Source organism: Trachypithecus francoisi, unplaced genomic scaffold (assembly GCF_009764315.1).
Source record: "Trachypithecus francoisi isolate TF-2019V2 unplaced genomic scaffold, Tfra_2.0 Lachesis_group20, whole genome shotgun sequence".
Classification (NCBI taxonomy): Eukaryota; Metazoa; Chordata; class Mammalia; order Primates; family Cercopithecidae; genus Trachypithecus; species Trachypithecus francoisi.
In genome coordinates, this window is record NW_022681466.1 from 53,880,724 (window position 1) to 53,900,128 (window position 19,405).

At 40.1% G+C, this 19,405-nt stretch overlaps 1 protein-coding gene across 2 annotated transcripts in view; it reads left to right on the forward strand.

Annotated features, from left to right (window-relative positions):
* The first annotated feature begins 190 nt into the window (after window positions 1–190).
* The window catches only part of NLK (nemo like kinase), a 157,002-nt gene continuing 137,787 nt past the window's right edge, over window positions 191–19,405 (forward strand). The window contains exon 1 of one of the 2 annotated variants that reach the window (XM_033184362.1): window positions 191–1,841. In XM_033184362.1, coding sequence (XP_033040253.1) covers window positions 1,384–1,841 — 458 coding nt within the window. In that variant the 5' untranslated portion in view covers window positions 191–1,383. The remainder of the gene's footprint in view (window positions 1,842–19,405) is intronic. The other variant, XM_033184361.1, reaches the window with a different exon arrangement.

The following is a 19,405-nucleotide window of genomic DNA, read 5'->3' on the forward strand; positions in this document are numbered from 1 at the left end:
TTAAGCCTTGTCGGTCAAGCCAAACTCTGCCTTTGATTGGTCTTTCTATCTGCCCATCCCGGATCTGGGGCGGGATTTCCCCAGAAGACCCACACCTTGTTGCCACTGGCCGAACAGTGCGCCTGTCTGAAGCTCCTGGCCCAGGATTGGAGGCGGTAGCGGACAGGTGGGCGTGGATTGGCTAGGGCAGCCGGTCAGTGCAAGGCGGGGGCGGGGCCTCGGCGGCTGGTTGCGCGTGTCCGCCGCTGGCTCCGGTCTATCCGGCTTTGCTAGGGGAGGTGAGTCCGGCCGCGGAGGCACCGGCGGCTGAGGAGGCGGTGGCTGAGGCGAAAGCGGCCGCGGCGGCTGAGGAGAAAGCAGCCGCGGGGACGGAAGCCGGGTGGGGGGGAGGGGGGGAGACGGAGCAGCCTTGAGCCCTGAGGGGCCGTCGCGCGGGGGACCCACCCGCTCTCCCCCCCAACCCTCCTCAGCAGAAGCAGCCGGCAGCGGGGGCAGGAGTCAGCCCGCTTCCGACCGTACCCCGCCCGCCTCCCGGGGCTCCTATTCTTTGGCCCCGGGACCCTAACCTTCTCCCGGGGCGGTTCCCTCTGTCTGGGCGTCCGAGCGCTGCCCACATCTTTCATTCTTCCCTGCACCTCTTTCCCTTCACTTTTGCCCTAGCTCTCTTTCTCCTCTCTGTCCTGCTGTCGCCTCCTCTCCTCACTCCAGCCTCCTTCCCTGGCTCATTCTGCCCAGGAAAGTTTAGAACCCCCGCCCCCCCCTCCCCAATCAGGTCAACCTGCCTAGGAGTAGGGGGAGATGTAGGAAGGCCTGAGAGTTCGAGGGGGGGGGAAGCTGGAAGCTGGTTTCCCAGAAAATTTCCCCTCATCTTCTCCATTTAGGGTGGTGGGAATTTTTTTAAATCCTGTTTTTGAGGAGGTGGTAGGTGTTTAGAAAAGGATGTGGGAATGGAAGGGGTAGATGATTCAACCCTCTTTCAAGATTCCAAGGGTGGTGTGTTACCTGATCCTTTTCGTGTGTGGAGTTCAGGGGGTCGGGAGGTTTGGCCTTTATTCCCACATTCAAAGTTGGAACCTCCCCCAAATTAAGAATGGAGTTTTAGTACCCACTTGTGGCAGGAATCCTGGGGGGAAGGGGTCCTTTTTTCCTTTTTCTTTTCTTTTTTCCTTTTTTTTTCCTTTTGGCAACCCACACCCTTCCACACACGCTCACCCCAAAATTAAACACCAGGCTCCTCTAACTTGTTTGGATTGACTGATGAAGACATAAAGCCAGTTACGCTCTATGTTTTTTGAGGTGGAGTGAGTGGTTTTTCTTCATTTTTAAATGGCCAAATGACAGCTTGACCCAGTTTGCTTTCCAATCAAAGGGCATTTATTTTGAATGTCTCTTTGTGGCGCAAGAGCCAACGCAAAAATGATGGCGGCTTACAATGGCGGTACATCTGCAGCAGCAGCAGGTCACCACCACCACCATCACCACCACCTTCCACACCTCCCTCCTCCTCACCTGCACCACCACCACCACCCTCAACACCATCTTCATCCGGGGTCGGCTGCCGCTGTACACCCTGTACAGCAGCACACCTCTTCGGCAGCTGCGGCAGCCGCAGCAGCGGCTGCAGCTGCAGCCATGTTAAACCCTGGGCAACAACAGCCATATTTCCCATCACCGGCACCGGGGCAGGCTCCTGGACCAGCTGCAGCAGCCCCAGCTCAGGTACAGGCTGCCGCAGCTGCTACAGTTAAGGCGCACCATCATCAGCACTCGCATCATCCACAACAGCAGCTGGATATTGAGCCGGATAGACCTATTGGATATGGAGCCTTTGGTGTTGTCTGGTGAGTATCCAAAAAAAAACACAACCTCTCATGGTTTCTTCTGATGGTTGTGATTGGGTGAGTGCATCCCTCATGGTATTCTCCATGTTGACCAAGGTGGAGCAAGCTTCTCAACCCAACTCTAGGAAGCCACCCTCACTTATGTGGTAATGCATTGACTGTCTAGGCCTAATGCATTGGCTGTCTAGGCTCATGGCAAGTTTTGGTGGAGCACCTTCTCATGAGCAACACACATAAGTTTGCTGTCTACCAAACTTTTCTGTTAGAACCTAAGCAAGCCACTGAACACAGGATCAGTAGATGAATGTATGGAATACTAACTCCTACAAAGGCCTTGGTCATTTCGTGTGTTTGATTTAGTTTGGATCAGTTGCCCAGTGGCATTAAGGGTTAGCAACTGATCCAAACTGAATTCCTTTATAATACTCTTGTCATTACGATATACTTTGCATAACTACTTTCCTATCCTTCTGCCTTTTCACTCCTCATTTTGTGATTTTGATCTTGAGAAGAAAGATAGGATTCATAGTTGAACCAGTTAAGATCATTGCTTGAGTGGTTTATTTTAAACCATGGAGCTACAGTTGGGAAGTATGTAGCTGTAGCCTTTTGATAAGAATGCATTAAATATAGCATCACACATGAGTACCACAAATGAGGTTAGTAGACTAGCTATGCAGTGGCCCACATTCAGTGTAATGTTTTAGTGTCATTTAGTGCCTCTTAAGTTGCCATTATCTGTTGGTCAGTTGCTGTAGTAGGAAATAATACTTTTTAAACAAATGGTACTACTTTTGCTAGTGCTAGGACATTTGTAAAAGCCTAAGGGCTTCTTAAATATAACATTTTGGTCTATTTGGTCTAACCTTAAAAAGATTAGTAGTTTATAATAAAATATGTTTATTCCTGTCAAAACTAGAATGAACTGGGTTTTCTCCCAAGGACTAATGATTCCACTTTGGATAGATGAATTGATATTTTCAGTGCATTCAAAAATTGATTCTTGTTACTGTCTAGAAAAGCCCCCGTTACCACAGGAAAATGAACTCTTTGGAACTGGCCCGGTAAACATCTCCTTTCGTTATTGTTTTTGAGGCTAAAATTGATGGGCGCATCGTTTATGCATTTTAACTGGCCATCTTATTTATATTTCAGATTTGATAATCTAGGCTTCTAAGTGATCTCATCTATTGTTTAAAAAAGCTAGTAGAGTCCAGTATTTTCTCAGCTAATCCCCAAGGAAGTTTCTGCTGCAGCGCAGCCCTTTCTCCAAGGTGTGTGGGATTCAAGGTGGGAAAGAGTATAGCTGGTAATGGTGCCTCGGTCATTCTGCTCAGGGACCCGCCTGTTCCTGCCTTCCTCTCTCCCTTCCACAGACTATCTAAGAGATTTAACTGTGAACTTCCTATTCTTGCTTAACTCTTGAGGATTTCCAAGCTTTGGTTGGGGAATGGAGCAGACAGGAAAACGGTTGTTCCTTGGTTTAAATTTTGTCATTGATTCACTAATAACTTTTAGCACTTGTTTGGATCTTCTTGGATCTGGATGCTTGGTTGCTTTTTTAGTGCCTTACATACAGTGCTAAAAACTAGGGATACTGAAAGGGAAATGGGTTGCAGCATTCTTGAATATATTCAAAAGGCATTTTTCACTTGCATTTCTGTCAAAAAGTGATGTGACTTGTAGCAGTTTTAACTTCGGTGGCAAGGGAAGATTTTTAAATTTTATTTATTTTTTTAAGGAAGGGGGCAATAAAGAACTGGAGTGCCGAAACATCTCACACAGCAAACGTTCTGCTAGTGGGTACTCTAAATCTCTGATATATGAAAGCCCAAATATATTTGATTTGAATCCATTCTAGAGTTATTTGATTGACTGCTCTACTACCTATGGAGTTTGTCTCATGTACTTGAAGTACACCTCTGTGCACCATCTTATTGCAGGTTTGTCTTGTGTCACTGACTACATTCATAAGCCCCTTGAGGGTAAGGATTGTTTACTGGAGTAATCCTTTTCTCCTCAGCACCTAGCACAGTGCTTTGGCATCTTTGCTGCTTGGTTAATTGATCTAGTCAGGTCCTTCTTTGTTTTGGCTTAAACAACAGAAAATTACTTCTCACAGTTCTGGAGGCTAGAAATCCAAGATCAAGGTACAGATTTGGTTTCTTTTGAGGCCTCTCTCCTTGGCTTGTAGATGGCTGCCCTCTTTCTGTGTCCTCACGTGATTCAGGTCTTTTTTTTTAACCAAGTTTTTCTAGTTAACTATATTGAGTGTTTTCATCAGCTGTAACAGGTGAAATACAATTTGGTGTGAAAAAAGGAAGCGTTCCAGGTGTATGTTTTAGTATGCAAATACTTTTCTATTTTTATATTTACATGTCAATGACCTGCTGTCTGAATTGCTTATTATATTTGAAATTTAACTGTTGTATGACCTAAGTAAGACGGTTTAGAGATTTGAAAACCAAACTGCAGGGATTTGCACTAGTATTCTGAAACCCAAGGTAAAGATATTAGTGAGGTTTTTTTACTTTTTAACTGAAACAGAATCTATCTTTTTAATTTAGGAAGTACCTTATGAATTGGAAACAACTTTTTTCTAAAATGATTATAATGGAACATAAAAATATTCTCCCAATATTACATCACTTGATTCAAACCACCACATAACTAACTGCCTGGGTATTATAAGATTCACTTAATTCAAACATATATTCATTTAATGCATTTTGCAAGTATTCTTCTGGAATAGCATATGACAAGAAACTGTATTTTGCCCCCATTTCCTTGGGGACATACACCCAGGGGTACTAACTGATGGCTAAAAAAGTGGCATGCAATTTTGAGAGAGATTGTTGTTTCTCCATGTAGACAAGGAGAGATATTTGTAGAAGTGATGCAGCATTTTACCAGATTTATCACTGAACAATTTAGTCTAGCTGACTTGATTTATCTTTCTGTTGAATTTAACTAGTGGAATAACTTATCAGTATTGGATAGTTGTGTAAAAGTAGTGAATTACTCGTTAGCTTGCTGGTAAAGATGGTGCTGTGACAGTTCAATTAAGGTTTCATTAACAACTGTCTGCTGTATTTTATCTCAAAGTAAGAGTTCCAGTTTACCTGGTAATGTGATTGTGGGATAGCCTGAGATAACATTTGTTGCCACTGATAGAACGTTGTTTATGGGTTATCAAAGTGTCATATATAATTTGACCTTCTTTATGAGACATTACAGCCTCCAAACATCCACATGGACATTTTCATAATGTGAAAACAAAACACAAAGCAACCCACAAATAGTAACTTCAGTCATTTGGTGAGTAATATAAATCTGCCATTTTGTCCGCAGTTCACATTTGCCAGAAGAAAATGCTGTGGTTAAAGATGTAACCACTTTGGGACAAAGAGTTTCAGGGGCTCATAATTTTGAGAGATAGAGGAAGTTGACCACATGAGAGTGGTTTGAGGATCACTCTGCCTAGACAGTTTTTGACATTGGCAACTTAACATATCAGAGATGGAATTAATGGCACATATTGCCACCTTGGTAAAAGTGAGTCTGGGAAAAGCTTTTTTTAAATAAAATTAGCATTTTGGTTTGTGATTTGCCTGATTAATTAAAAGATCAAAAAGCCTGGGATTCACTTGCTCTGTTGCCTTTGTGTACTCCAAGTAATGTCGGATGTCTTTGAATTTTATTATTCTAATAATTTCAGCAGGTTACTTTTTTTTTTTTTTTTTGAGACGGAATCTTGCTCTGTCGCCTGGGCTGGAGTGCAGTGGCCCGGATCTCAGCTCACTACAAGCTCCGCCTCCCGGGTTTACGCCGTTCTCCTGCCTCAGCCTCCCGAGTAGCTGGGACTACAGGTGCCCGCCACCTCGCCCGGCTAGTTTTTTGTATTTTTTAGTAGAGACGGGGTTTCACCGTGTTAGCCAGGATGGTCTCGATCTCCTGACCTCGTGATCCGCCCGTCTCGGCCTCCCAAAGTGCTGGGATTACAGGCTTGAGCCACCGTGCCCAGCCGGTAACTTTTATCTGTCTTGCAAAACTGTAGTAGTAGTTAGTTACTAGCTCTGTGATCTTGATAAATTGTTTGACTTCTCTGTTCCTTATCTATAAAATGGGGATAATAATAGTATTTATCTCAGGATTGGTGTGAAGATTAAGTGAGGTAATTCTTGTAAACCAATGATTACACTATCTAGCACACAGTAAGCATCAATAAATGTTAGTTGTTTTTGTTGTAGTTATTGTTGGTAGAAAAATCAAGCTGTTGTGTTAATGTGCATGGAAGTGTCTTCAGAGATTGTCAGATTTATCAGGTGAAATCAGCATGCAGACTATTTTTGGAGGCATAACTCTAAATAACATAGCGTGTCCCCTCAGTTGTACTGTATGCCAGAGAGATTTGAAAACGGTTGAATTTAAAGCCAAGGGGAAAATACTCTGTGCTGTCCTGTCAACTAATTAAAAACAAATAAAAATAATACACAGTTGTATGGAGTTTGTAGGTGTTTTAGTCAGATCATCTGCACTGTTTTAGAAAGTATTATGGCTTTATATACTGGGAGGGAATTATTTTTTTCTTTTCAATGTAACAAATGAAAGACATCCTTATTGTAGAAGTTCAGCTTTAGTAGAGATTCACTTTGCTTATGTTTGGATGAAAAAGTGTGTATTGCTAAAGATCCCAGTGAGGTGGGAGAAATAATAGTGATTTAACAAAAAAATTATTCAGTATAAGCCCTTGTGCATGGTAGAGATTGTCTGTCTTGCTCATCTTGTGAACATGAGAGGCATCTTTTTTTCTTTATGTTTTCTCTGGTCCTCTTACTCCATATAACAAACTGTAATTTGGAAAAATGGAGAATGCTTTTGGGATATGTTTGGGGAAAATTCTGGAGTAAGTTACATCAGAAAGAGTAGTATATACTAAAGGGTATTTTGTTATTAACTGTGTTTACAGGTTAAGAATCTGTAGCATTGAGAAGTTTCTCCACTGTCAGCCAAGATTAACAGCCACAGCTGGATTCTTTGGGGGCTCTGCTTTGTGAAAAGAGCTTTGAAGAAGCAGAGCCTGCACCATAAAAAGGAAACGGTTGCTCTTCTAGACATAACAAAGCATCCGTGTGAAACTAGAAATGTGGAAATCTGTATTGTTAATTTTAACTACAAACGAACTTTTAGAAATTACAGGTTCATGGTCATAAAGTAGATAAAGCAAAGAGTAGAGAATAAAAGTAACAATCTAATGATACTGAACCCATTTCTTAGTGGTTGAAACTCCATAGCCTATAACATTGCAAGTCATTTTGTACTTAGACTCCTGAAAAGATTATCCAAATTATGTTCAAAAAACAAAACCACAGCACAAAAAATAAACTTGTTTTATTCTTGGGGAGAAATTTCATGTTATACTGTGAAATATTAATTTAGAAAAAAAAAGAGAATTTTTTTTTTTAAAGGCATTTCAGAAACATTGCCCTTTCAAACAAGCTGAAACAATATCCCTCAACATTAAATGCCATCTTTTTAGCCGTCAGTACCACTGGGCATGTGTCCTGAAAGAGAAATGGGGGCAGATGTAGTTCCCTTTCATATGCTATACCAGAACAAAAACTTTGTAAAATGCGTTAAGTGTGTTAACTGAATATGTGTTTGAATTTAAATTCTGGGTTTTTACCTTCAAAGCACAGGCAGCTGTAGATACAAAAAGTCTTGTAATGGAGTACTGGAATGTTTCATTGTCTTCACAACTTGAAGTGTCAGAGTTTTCTCTGCCTTCTATATTGTAAAACTGAGTGGCTGTTCTTGTGGTTTTTATTACATTTATTGATGTCCAAGCAATTCAAGAATTAACTGTTCATATACTGTATGTTTCCTTAATATGCTTATTTGGTTTCTTTGGAGATTGTCAAGGCCAAAGAAACTTTTCATTTGTTGTCCAGCCAATAAATGGACAGAAGCTGTTAGAAGCTCTTTAATTATGCATCTGTTTGGGTTTTAGTTCTGAGTCCCTTTGTCTCTATACTACTCCAGTGAATTATTTGTTGATTGGGTCATCTCATAACTAAAATAGCTTGTCAGTGTGATCCTGATGTTGCTTAGGGGTAACAGAGTCCCTAAGGCAACAGTTATAACACTGTCAGTGAGCACATAACAAGTTATGATAGACATAGTCAGTAGTTGTAAGGTACCTAGTGCGGAAACAGAAAAAACTGGTACTCTGACATTATGGAAAGATGACTTCTAAGTGAACTCTACTGAGATTGAACTTTAACACTTAGTTGTAATGGTGTGAGTAGAGGGTATCTGAGTAGGGGTATCTGCCACTGATAATGATTGGTGCTCTTTACCTAAACCCAGTTTTGAAATAATTTGGCTAATTGAGTCGTATCTACTATGAGGCAGTGAAAGCTTTTAACACCTTTGGAACTCACTAGTCTATATATTTTTATTGTCACTTTGCTGTGGACCAGCACTTTCGCAGGCACCAAATGGGGATATTTAGTCACATAAATAATTTTGCGAACCTCTATTAAGCTGCTGCTGCTGTTGTCCGTATTGTGCTTAGTACTGAGGTATAGGGATGTTTAAGTCGCCATATTGCTTTGGAGGAGTTGACAGTCAAGTAAACAATATGAACAGTGACACATGCCTACTCTCAGGGTGTCCTCAGCCTTGGTGGAGAGGTGAAACTAAATTTGAAACCATTAAATAAAAACTTAAGAATATATTATTTTCAGGCTGGGCATGGTGGCTCACACCTGTAATCCCAGCACTTTGGGAGGCTGAGGAGCAGATCACCTGAGGACAGGAGTTCAAGACCATCCTGACCAGCATGGTGAAATCCCATCTCTACTAAAAATGCAAAATTAGCCAGGCGTGGTGGCACATGCCTATAATCCCAGCTACTCAAGAGGCTGAGGCAGGAGAATTGCTTGAACCTGGGAGGCGGAGGTTGCAGTGAACCAAAATCTGGCTGTTGCACTCCAGCCTGGGCAACAAGAGCGAAACTCCGTCTCAAAAAATATATATATTATTTTCACTTGTTCTTACAATATTCAATTATTGTGTGTTACTGTTTGCCAGGCACTGTGCTGGAGATAAGGATTAAAGGTGATTATGACCTACTGGGGGAAACAGATTTGTAAATGGATTATTATCCATTTATAGTGCCATAAATGCAGCAATAGAGATAGTCCCTGGACATTAAGGGAATGTAGAGGAGGGATGTCTATGGAAGGTCAGGATGCTTCCTAAATTAGGTAATTCTTCAATGAGTTTTAAGAATGAGAGTCAACCAATGGGGAAGGGCAGTGTAGGTGGAAGGGCCTATATGTAGGAGACTGCAGGGCTGGAGATGCTGAATGTGCAGTGCAGTGGGTGGTAAGAGGTGTAAGCTAGAGCTCAATCATGGAGAGGCTGGAATGTCATGGTTGAGTTGAGGCACTAAAAACAGCTTTTTATTAATAAAGCATATGTGTACATATAGCACATAACAGTTAAATAGTGTATCTGTGGTATTAAGATTTTACGAGGGGAATGATTAGAAAAAAAGCCTAAAAAGGCTCCTTAGGCCGTCAATGATGAGAAAAGGTTAAAGCTCTGCAAATGGCAACTACTGAAAGTTTTTAAGTAAGAGAGACTTGGTCAGATTAATTTTTTTTTTTTTTTTGGCTACGTAAAATAGAAGAGAACTGAGATCTGTCTGAGTCTTGGGGAATGTTCTGTGTTGTAGGTGGAAGAAGGTATTGGAAGCAGAACTAAAGGGCAGTCAGGAAAATGTGTTCACAGTGATTGATAATCTAAGTATGGCAGAAGATTGTTAGGAAAATGGGAGTGATCTTTGGTGCTAATAAAAAGTCAAAGAAGGCCAGCCATGGTGGTTCACACCTGTAAACCCAGCACTTTGGGCAGCTGAGGTGGGCATATCACTTCAGCCCAAGAATTTGAGACCAGCCTGGACAACATAGTGAAATCCCATCTCTACTAAAAATACAGAAAAAAAAAATTAGCCTGGTGTGGTGGCACACACCTGTAGTCCCAGCTACTCAAGAGGCTGAGGTTGCAGTGAGCTGGTATCGCACCACTGCACTCCAGCCCGGGCGACAGAGTCAGACCTGTCTCAAAAAAAAAAAAAAAAAAGAGGGCAGAAAATTAAGATGGAGAAAAGGCCATTGTATTTAGTGAGTAGTTCATTGACAGCATTTGAGAGAATGATTGTGTTTGATTGTTTTTCCCTATACTATGTATGTTTGATTCTAAAGAATTCTTAAGTATTCAGTATTACTTTTTACAATTTTTTAAACTTATTAATACAATTTTTCCAAATCTCAAGTTTTTTTTTTTTTTTTAGTTTAATAAACCAGAGAACTTAATGTTCAAGGTGCCATTTCCTGGGAAGGATTTTTTTTTTTTTTTTTTTGAGACAGAGTCTCCCTCTGTCACCAAGCTGGAATGCAGTGGTGTGATCTTGGCTCATACAACCTCCACCTCCCAGGTTCAAGGGATTCTCCTGCCTCAGCCTCCTGAGTAGCTGGGATTACAGGTGCACGCCACCACACCCAGCTAATTTTTGTATTTTTAGTGGAGACGGGGTTTCACTGTGTTGGCCAGGATGGTCTCGATCTCTTGACCTCGTGATCGGCCCACCTCGGCCTCCCAAAGTGCTGGGATTACAGGCATGAGCCACTGCGCCTGGCCTTTTTTTTTTTTTTTTTTTTAAACAATAGGGTAATAGATTACTAAACTAAATTTGTTAGGAGACAAGGTTCTGGTCTTAGCCTTGCTGCCAACAACCCTATGACCTTGGTAAAGTTATCTAAACTTTCTTAGCCTTGGTTTTCTCATTTATAAAATCCTGTGTTTCCTAAGATTCTATTATAAAATGGTATTAATATTTGCACGGCGTAGTGGCATTGGAGTTTGCTGGTGACCACAAGACAACTTTCTCTCTTCAGGACTACAGTGTTGAATAACTTCTAAAATTGTTTAAAGGAGGAATGAGATAAATGTCACGCTGTTACAGTGTGGTGACTTTTATAGTTTTCTAATTTGGGATCAGATTTTAAATGTTCATTTTTTTCAAGAGACTTGTTTTCTTCTATTACTGAGTTATTGGTAAGGATTATATGTGTAGTTCAGCTGTGGAGAAGAGCAGGCCTATTTGCAAATGAGCAATCAATTTCTTCCTACATGTCCATTTGATACTACTATTTTCTTGATAATATTTACCTTTTTAGTGTTTTAGACTTTAAAAACTTGCTTAGTTTCTTATAAATCTTATAATAGTTTTCTTATAATGTTTTGAGTGATTTTTTTTTTTTTTTTTTTTTTGAGACGGAGTCTCACTCTGTTGCCCAGGCTGGAGTGCAGTGGCCAGATCACGGCTCACTGCAAGCTCCACCTCCCGGGTTCCCGCCATTCTCCTGCCTCAGCCTCCCCAGTAGCTGAGACTACAGGCGCCACCACCATGCCCAGCTAGTTTTTTGTATTTTTTAGTAGAGACGGGGTTTCACCGTGTTAGCCAGGATGGTCTCGATCTCCTGACCTCGTGATCCGCCCGTCTCGGCCTCCCAAAGTGCTGGGATTACAGGCTTGCGCCACTGCGCCCAGCATTTTGAGTGATTTTTAAATTTTTAAATAAAATTTAACGTTCAGTATTTTGTCATCTTTTGTGTGTGAGTAATCAGGTAAGATGATTTGGGGGCCAGTGCTTACATTAATTTGCAAGTTTCTTTAAAACAAGTATCTTTCCAGGAGTCTCCTTTAAATTCTGAATTGGGGTAAGAGACTTACTAGTTTGCATGTGGGCCTCCCAGAAAATGAGCTTTGAAACAGCTTTAAGGCTGTAGTAATTTAGGGCTTACAGTGCCCAAAGAGGGGAGTGACTTCCTAAAGCTCTTGTCCAGGACACCCTTAGCAAACCAGCAGTGCTATCCAGTAAATATATAGTGAAAGTATGCAATCTTAAATTTTCTAGTAGCCACAGTAAAAGCTGTAAAAAGAAACAGGTGACGTTAATTTTAGTAATGTATTTTAACTCTATATCCAAAATATTGTCATTTCAACATGTATTCCCTATAAAAATTATTAATGATCTATATTACTTTTTTTTTCATACTAAGTCTGCAAAATCACTGCGTATCTTCATGCTTAGAATATGTCTCAGTTTGGTCTAGCCACATTTTAAGTGCTCTGTAGCACGTGAGGCTATTGACCAGCACCAGCATATTGATCTCTGGCTGTTTTTTTTTTTTTTTTTTTTTTTTGAGACAGTCTTGCTCTGTCACCACACCTGGCAATTTTTTGTTTTTGTTTTTGTAGAGATGGGGTCTCACTTTGTTGCCCAGGCTAGTCTCACACTCCTGGGCTCAAGCAGTCTGCCCACCTTGACCTCCCAGAGTGCTGGGATTACAGGCGTGAGCCACTGCACCTGGCCTCTCTTTGGCTTTTGTTGGATTACATACTCACTGAACCAATCACTGTCAATGAAGATAAGGTTACTTTTGGAGCAATCAGATCCACTTCTGGACCTGGAGATAGAGTCAGTTTTAAATGGGAGGGATGAATACCAGCAGTGAATGCCAGGAATGCAGTCATTAATGACCAAGATACTGCATTTGTCTGACTTATATCAGACTCAGAAGAACTTGACTGGGTACATTTATGGAACAAACTGGAATAATGATCTCTATAGAGAAATCCTGTCTGCCCTGAGTTATTTGGAGGCATTTTTCCTTTTATTTTCTGAAGCTTTGTTTGCCTAAAGTAGCAGAAGGTAAAATTGGTACCTGATCCTTCATGTTTGCTTTCCTTACCAATTAGAGCAGATATCTCCTATTGATTTCTCTTTTTATCCTCTCTGTTTTGTGGTTTTGTTATCCGGATAAGGTTCTCAGTCTTGCTTGCAATGTAAGTAGTATAGAGCTCACTAGTGTCAGGCAGCAGACTTCTTACAGGGGAGTGGACAACACAGAAACTTTTTGTTTATCCATTCTTTGACCTAAAATTCTTGCTCTGAGCTACAGAGAAAAGGTGAAAAGAGACATTTGAACAAATAGATAAAATTAGTCATTTGACCCAGATTGCAGCTTTTCTTCCCATCTGCATGGATAAAAATCATCCTCCAATTTACATAAGCAGGTGATTTTTCTTACATGCTAATTTTCTTAATATACCATGGCAGAGAGTTGCAGATTTGCAAATTGTGTAAGTTAATTGAAATAAGCCAGGTGACTTTATTTCACTGTGTTATCTTACCAGTACAAAAGTAACCAAAGGGTACAATTATCAGGTGATTGTCTCATTGCACATCTAAATTAACAGGCAGCGTGGTGCAGAGGGTTTTTCCCCCACCTTCTCCACTTCCCTCTCTTTTCTAATTTTTTAAAATAGGAAACTATTGATTTCTGTATTTACTTCACTAGCACTGGAAATTTAGTAGTACAGTTGCGGAGGAAATTTGGACTTTATTAAAAGTAATCCAGAAGCTATAAAAAATTGGCAAGTAATGTGGGTATTGTGCAGAAGAAGGGGCTTGGTTTGGGTTTGAATTGCCTCAGAGAATTACGTGAGCATCTTCAACCATGTTTAATTGATTGGCTTCCTCTGTGTTCATTTTCCCAGGTTCTGCATGTTACAGTAATTGGGGTTATTCTGAAGTTAACTGGGTGTATACCATAGCCAGTGTTCAAAGTAAATATTGACAGGCATTCTTTTAAAAACACAAGCTAATTGATTATAACACTGTTTAAAACATTTTAAAAATTTTAGAAAGTCACAACAGTTGGTTGTAGGGATTCTTTGCAGAAGATTTATGAGGACAAATAATGTCAACCAACAAAGCACCTTTCTTTATTAAGACTTTCCAATATTAACCTTAATAATTAATGTTACTTAATTTCTCAGATGTTATAATATTATTCACTTAGTGATATGTACAGGGAATAAATCATACTCCTTATGCTTTGAAGTAATGACTTGGAAAAGAATCATAATTTTAAGCTAGTAAAAGTTGGGCCAGTCTTTTTTTCAGTTTAAAGAAAAATAGTTTAGAGGAACTTTTAGAACAAAAGTAGTTAAAGAATGACCTGAGAACAGTTAACATTTAAAGGGATAGTATGCCTGTAAGCCCAGCAATTTGGGAGGCTGAGACCAGAGGATTGCTTGAGCCCTGGGCTGTGTAGCAAGAGCTCATCTCTACAGAAAATAAAAAAATAAAAAGTAGCTGGGTGTGGTGGCACACACCTTTAGTCCCAGCTACTTAAAAGGATAACTCTCTTTATATCCTAGCTCTGCCCCTCATTATCTATGGGTAAATTTTTTTATCTCTATGTACCTCATGGTCTTCATGTATACAGCGGAGATAGTATTCCAGTAATTGTAGGGTTGTTGTGGGGATTTTTTTTTTTCCAGACGGTGTCTTGCTCTGTCACCAGGCTGGAGTGCTGTGGCATGATCTTGGCTCACTGCAGCCTCTGCCTCCCAGGTTCAAGCAATTCTCTTGCCTCATCCTCCTGAGTAGCTGGGACTGCAGGCACACGCCTCCATGCCTAGCTAATTCTTGTATTTTTAGTAGAGACAGGGTTTCATCATGTTGGCCAGGATGGTCTCAAGCTCTTGACTTTGTGATTCGCCCACCTCAGGTCCCCAAAGTGCTGGGATTATAGGCATGAGCCACCGTGCCAGGTTGGATTTTTTTTTTTTTTTTTTTTTTTTTAGTATAATGGTGCCTTGAACTCCTGGGCTCAAGTGATCCTCCCACCTCAGCCTCCTGAATAGCTGGGACCATAGGTGTAACCCACTACACCTAGCTGATTTTTTTATTTTTTAAGAGGTGGTGGTCCTGGGCGTCTTGCCATGTTGTCCAGGCTGGTCTCAAACTCCAGTCCTCAAGCAGTTCTCCCACCTCAGCCTCCCAAGTAGCTGGGATTATAGACATGAGCCAGTGTGTCTGGCTGTTGTGGGGATTAAATGAAGTATTATATATTTAAAGTCTTTTTTTTTTTTTGAGACGGAGTCTTGCTCTGTCACCCGAGCTGGAGTGCAGTGGCCGGATCTCAGCTCACTGCAAGCTCCGCCTCTCGGGTTCACACCATTCTCCTGCCTCAGCCTCCGGAGTAGCTGGGACTACAGGCGCCCGCCACCTCGCCCGGCTAGTTTTTTGTATTTTCAGTAGAGACGGGGTTTCACCGTGTTAGCCAGGATGGTCTCGATCTCCTGACCTCGTGATCCACCCGTCTCAGCCTCCCAAAGTGCTGGGATTACAGGCTTGAGCCACCGCGCCCGGCTTTATTTAAAGTCTTAGAGCTATGTTTGGCATTATGTAAATGGTAGCTATCATAATTATTATTACTGGTTGCAGTATAAGTGAAAAAAATAGTACCTCCTGAAAACTTACTAATTTAGGGAAAATAAACAGCTTTTGTGTGATGGTTGACAGGTATCAGGTATGTGACTTCACTAGAGATTTTTTTTCTGATTAACTCCAACTGTTTTTGAAAAATGCATTCAAATTCTAGAATGCTTTCCAAATGTAAAATTTTCTTTAGCACATAAAAGGAAGGTTTTTTTCTTTGTTTTTCACCCTCCTCCCTATTATCAGAGTAATAGTATGTTTATTGTAGGACCCTTGAAAAACACAAGAGCTGAAAGGAAAAACAGTCATTTGTAACCTACAACTCAGAGATAGCATTTTGGTGTATTGTTTACAAGACTTTTACCTGGAATGTGTGGGTGTGTTTGTAGATTTAGAGTTGGGATCATGATCACACTATATTTACAATTTTGTATCCTGTTTGTTTCACTAACATTGCAGAATGAGATTTTGGTCTTTTGAGGACTTTTTCATTCTCACAAGCCTAGAGCTCTGCCTCAAAGAAACTGGAGAGTTGTAAGATACTTTAGAATGCATCTAGTCTAGCTGCCTCATTTTATAAATGAGAAAATTGAGACGCAGAGAAGCTAAGAGATTTGTTCAACGCTGCAAAGCTGGTTGGGGGCTGAGCCAGAGATTTTGCTGTTTTGCTACTTTACCAGTAATATCTGTCCAACTAAATGCATATTGAAAATAGAGGAAGTGTTCTTATAAAAACAAAACAAATAAAAAATGAAAATGAAAACTCTATATAAATGAAACCAGGAACATGCATCTGAGAAAAACCATGGAATATTTAGATTAATCTGTTGGTTATTTTGTGTGGGCCAGTGACTCTGATTAAATGTTTTCTGATTAAAAGTCACAGACTACAACATTTTTGGTGAAGAACAACTCAGTCTTTTCATGTAATATGTAACTAAGATGTATATCTATTTTGAGCATATCATTCTCCCACATATTTTTTGAAAAGTTTTAAAACCTCAGGAAATTTGAGAGAATTGTATGATATATCCGGAAACCACTCTTCTAGATTAACATTTTGTGACTTTTGCATTACCTACTTTTTTTTTTTTTGAGACGAAGTTTTGCTCTTGTTGCCCAGGCTGGAGTCCAATGTCATGATCTCGGCTCCCTGCAACCTCCGCCTCCTGGGTTCAAGCGATTCTCCTGCCTCAGCCTCCCAAGTAGCTGGGATTACAGGCATGCTCCACCACACCTGACTAGTTTTTGTATTTTTAGTAGAGACAGTGTTTTGCCATGTTGGCTAGCCTGGTCTCGAACTCCTGACGTCAGGTGATCCGCCCACCTTGGCCTCCCAAAGTGTTGGGATTACAGGCGTGAGCCACCACACCCGGCTGCATTACCTACTTTCAGGCTATTTCTACAGAACTTGCGGAGATTGGGTTATGATTAATTTAAGACTCATACAGTGTTAAGAAATTTGTGGTCACTGCATCCATGTAACAGTGCATACACTGTTCCACGTAATGAGTTTTGTAAGCTCTCCAACTAGAGAAGGAAGTTGAAGTTTTAAAGCTTGTGACTATTTGGAATGGTGTTTATTCTCTTAATAATTAAAACAAAATTCAGTGTGAATCAAATGTGTAAATGAAACGTGCCAGTCAAAACTAAACTTCAGGCGGTATAGAAATATTCCATTCTACAAACTTTTTTTTTTTTTTGTGGTTTTTATCTCAGGTTGAGACTTAAGGGAACATTTTCAAAATAGTCTAAGATCTGGTTCCACAATTCTATGACAGAGGGTATGATTTTATTGTTGAAGTTAAACTTTAAGTTGTAGGTTTTTTCTTTAAGTAAATTACCCTAATGCAGTCATATGAGCTGATGATGCTGTGATTTGTGTCACCCAATTCACTGCTCTGTATTTTCAGTACGAAATAATTCCTTTGTTAAACTCATTTTCAGTAAATGAGCCATTGTTTCCCCAAGGATAATGATTATTTCCCCTCTATATAGTACAAAGCCTTAAGAATAGATTTTTAAATCTGAAATATTAGTTAATGATTGGAAAAGGCTGAAATTGTCACTGTATCAACTGTATGTGTGAAAAGGGCAACTGCTGTATTTGCTGCCTAGGCTACAATATAAGATATTATATTTACAAGAAATCGAATGACAGCAAGCCTTTAAAAGTGAGGTCTTTCGGCTTAGATGCAAAAAGGGTGGTTCTGTTGAGTCAGCCCAGCTATTTCATTGCATAGTTTCATAATGTAAACACCTTGAATGAGGTAGCTGGAGTGTAAATCTAAATGGCTCATGACAGGTAAGGAAGTACATAGGCAGCGGTTACTGGTGTTCTTGATGCAGTTGATATCAGTATCTGCAAATAAATCACTGACTTAAAGTACCTCAGCAGGAAAGACATTAAATAGGGACACTGTAATGTTTAACTGGTATAGGTGCTGAAGGTCTAGTTATCAGCATATATCAGCTTATCTCGGTAGGTGGGCAAACTTTAACTAGTTTTTGTACCCTGATTTTCTTTTCCTCTTAAAGTAGATACTCATTCTTGAAGATAATCTGTTTCTTTCAATGCTAATGAAAGTGCTTATAACCACTTGTGACACATTCTCTACCCACTGATCCACTAAAAATGATGAGAGTTTCAAAGATTGGGGTCATGTCTTAGTTGCTTCTTCAGAGCCTAGCATGGTGCCATGGTTGGTGCTTGTTGGTTGTTGAATTGAAAGTTTCTAGGCTGGACATGGTGGCCCATGTGTGTATTCTCAGCTACTCAGCCTACTTAAGAGGCTAAGGCAGCAGGAGCTTTTGAGCCCCGGAGTTTAGGATTTTAGTATGCAATAATTGCTCCTGTGAATAGCCACTGCATCTAGCCTTGTTGACATAGCAAGACCCATCTTTATGTAAAAAAGGAAGAAAATTTCCAATGCTGAGTTTGTATGTGATGCTGACTCTCAAAGAAGAGTACCGTCAGCAGCCAGGCACTGTGGCTTACACCTGTAATCCCAGCGCTTTGGGAGGCCAAGGCAGGTGGATTGCTTGAGCTCACGAGGTCAAGACCAGCCTGGGCAACATGACAAAACCCCGTCTCTACTGAAAACACAAAAATTAGCCGGACTGGTGGTGTGTGCCTGTAGTCCCAGCTACTTGGGAGGCTGAGGTAGGAGCATGGCTTGAGGCCAGACGGCAGAGTTTGTAGTGACCTGAGATTGTGCCACTGCACTCTAGCTTGGACAATAGAGCCAGATTGTGTCTCAAAAAAAAAAAAAAAAAAGCAAAAACGTACTGTAGTTGGTTCTTGCCATTATGTATTAAAAGATCACCATTTCTTCACACACTGGCAGAATTTTTATGAGAGAACACTTATTATTTACTATTTATTATTATTATTATTATTATTTAGACCAACCCCATGGTAGTGGTTTTTTTTCTTATGTTTGGATTTTTTATTTTTTTAAGAGTAAGAGCCCTAATCTAAAAATAGTGTATGGTAACCAACCATGTGTCCAGAAATAGTCCTTTATTTTGAAAAGAAATAGTCCTTTATGTATACTGTTTTCTATAATCTACGTAAAGTTAAGAATACTATTGAATTGTTTAGGGAAAATACGCTTTTCTTTGCAGTACTGTGATCTATGTTGGAAAAATAGAGATCCAGTTAATAGAAACTGTGTCCGAAGTCTTATCTAATATATCAAAACATACCAAAGTAGTCTGTGATGCTTGAGTAGAAAAAAAAGTTCAATTCTAACCTCTTTATTCTGTTTTATAAACTTAAGAATAAATGACAATTTAGTATACACTGGAGATCCTTTTTCAAATTAGTGAGCAAAGAATGGCTTATTCCAGTGGTAAGATGGCATATGTTTAACAAAAGGCTCTCTGAAAAATAAAAAAGCTGTAGTTTGTAGGGTTTGCTGATCTCTGTGGTATAAATACTATAATGGCCAATTTCAAGCCACTAATGTGAAGTCTTTAAATGCTGAATTGGAGAAAGATATGCACTAGCACGCCCTTATGTAGTATTTTCACCATATAGATAAAATAGGTGTTAGATAACCTTAACAGCATCAACCGTAATAAAATAACTAGGGAGTGATGATTCCTGAGTATTTGTTAACTTTGTTTTAAATATGATTTATTTTATTCTAAGTTTATATAACATAGTTTTTTATGGTTATGTTTCACAGTCAGC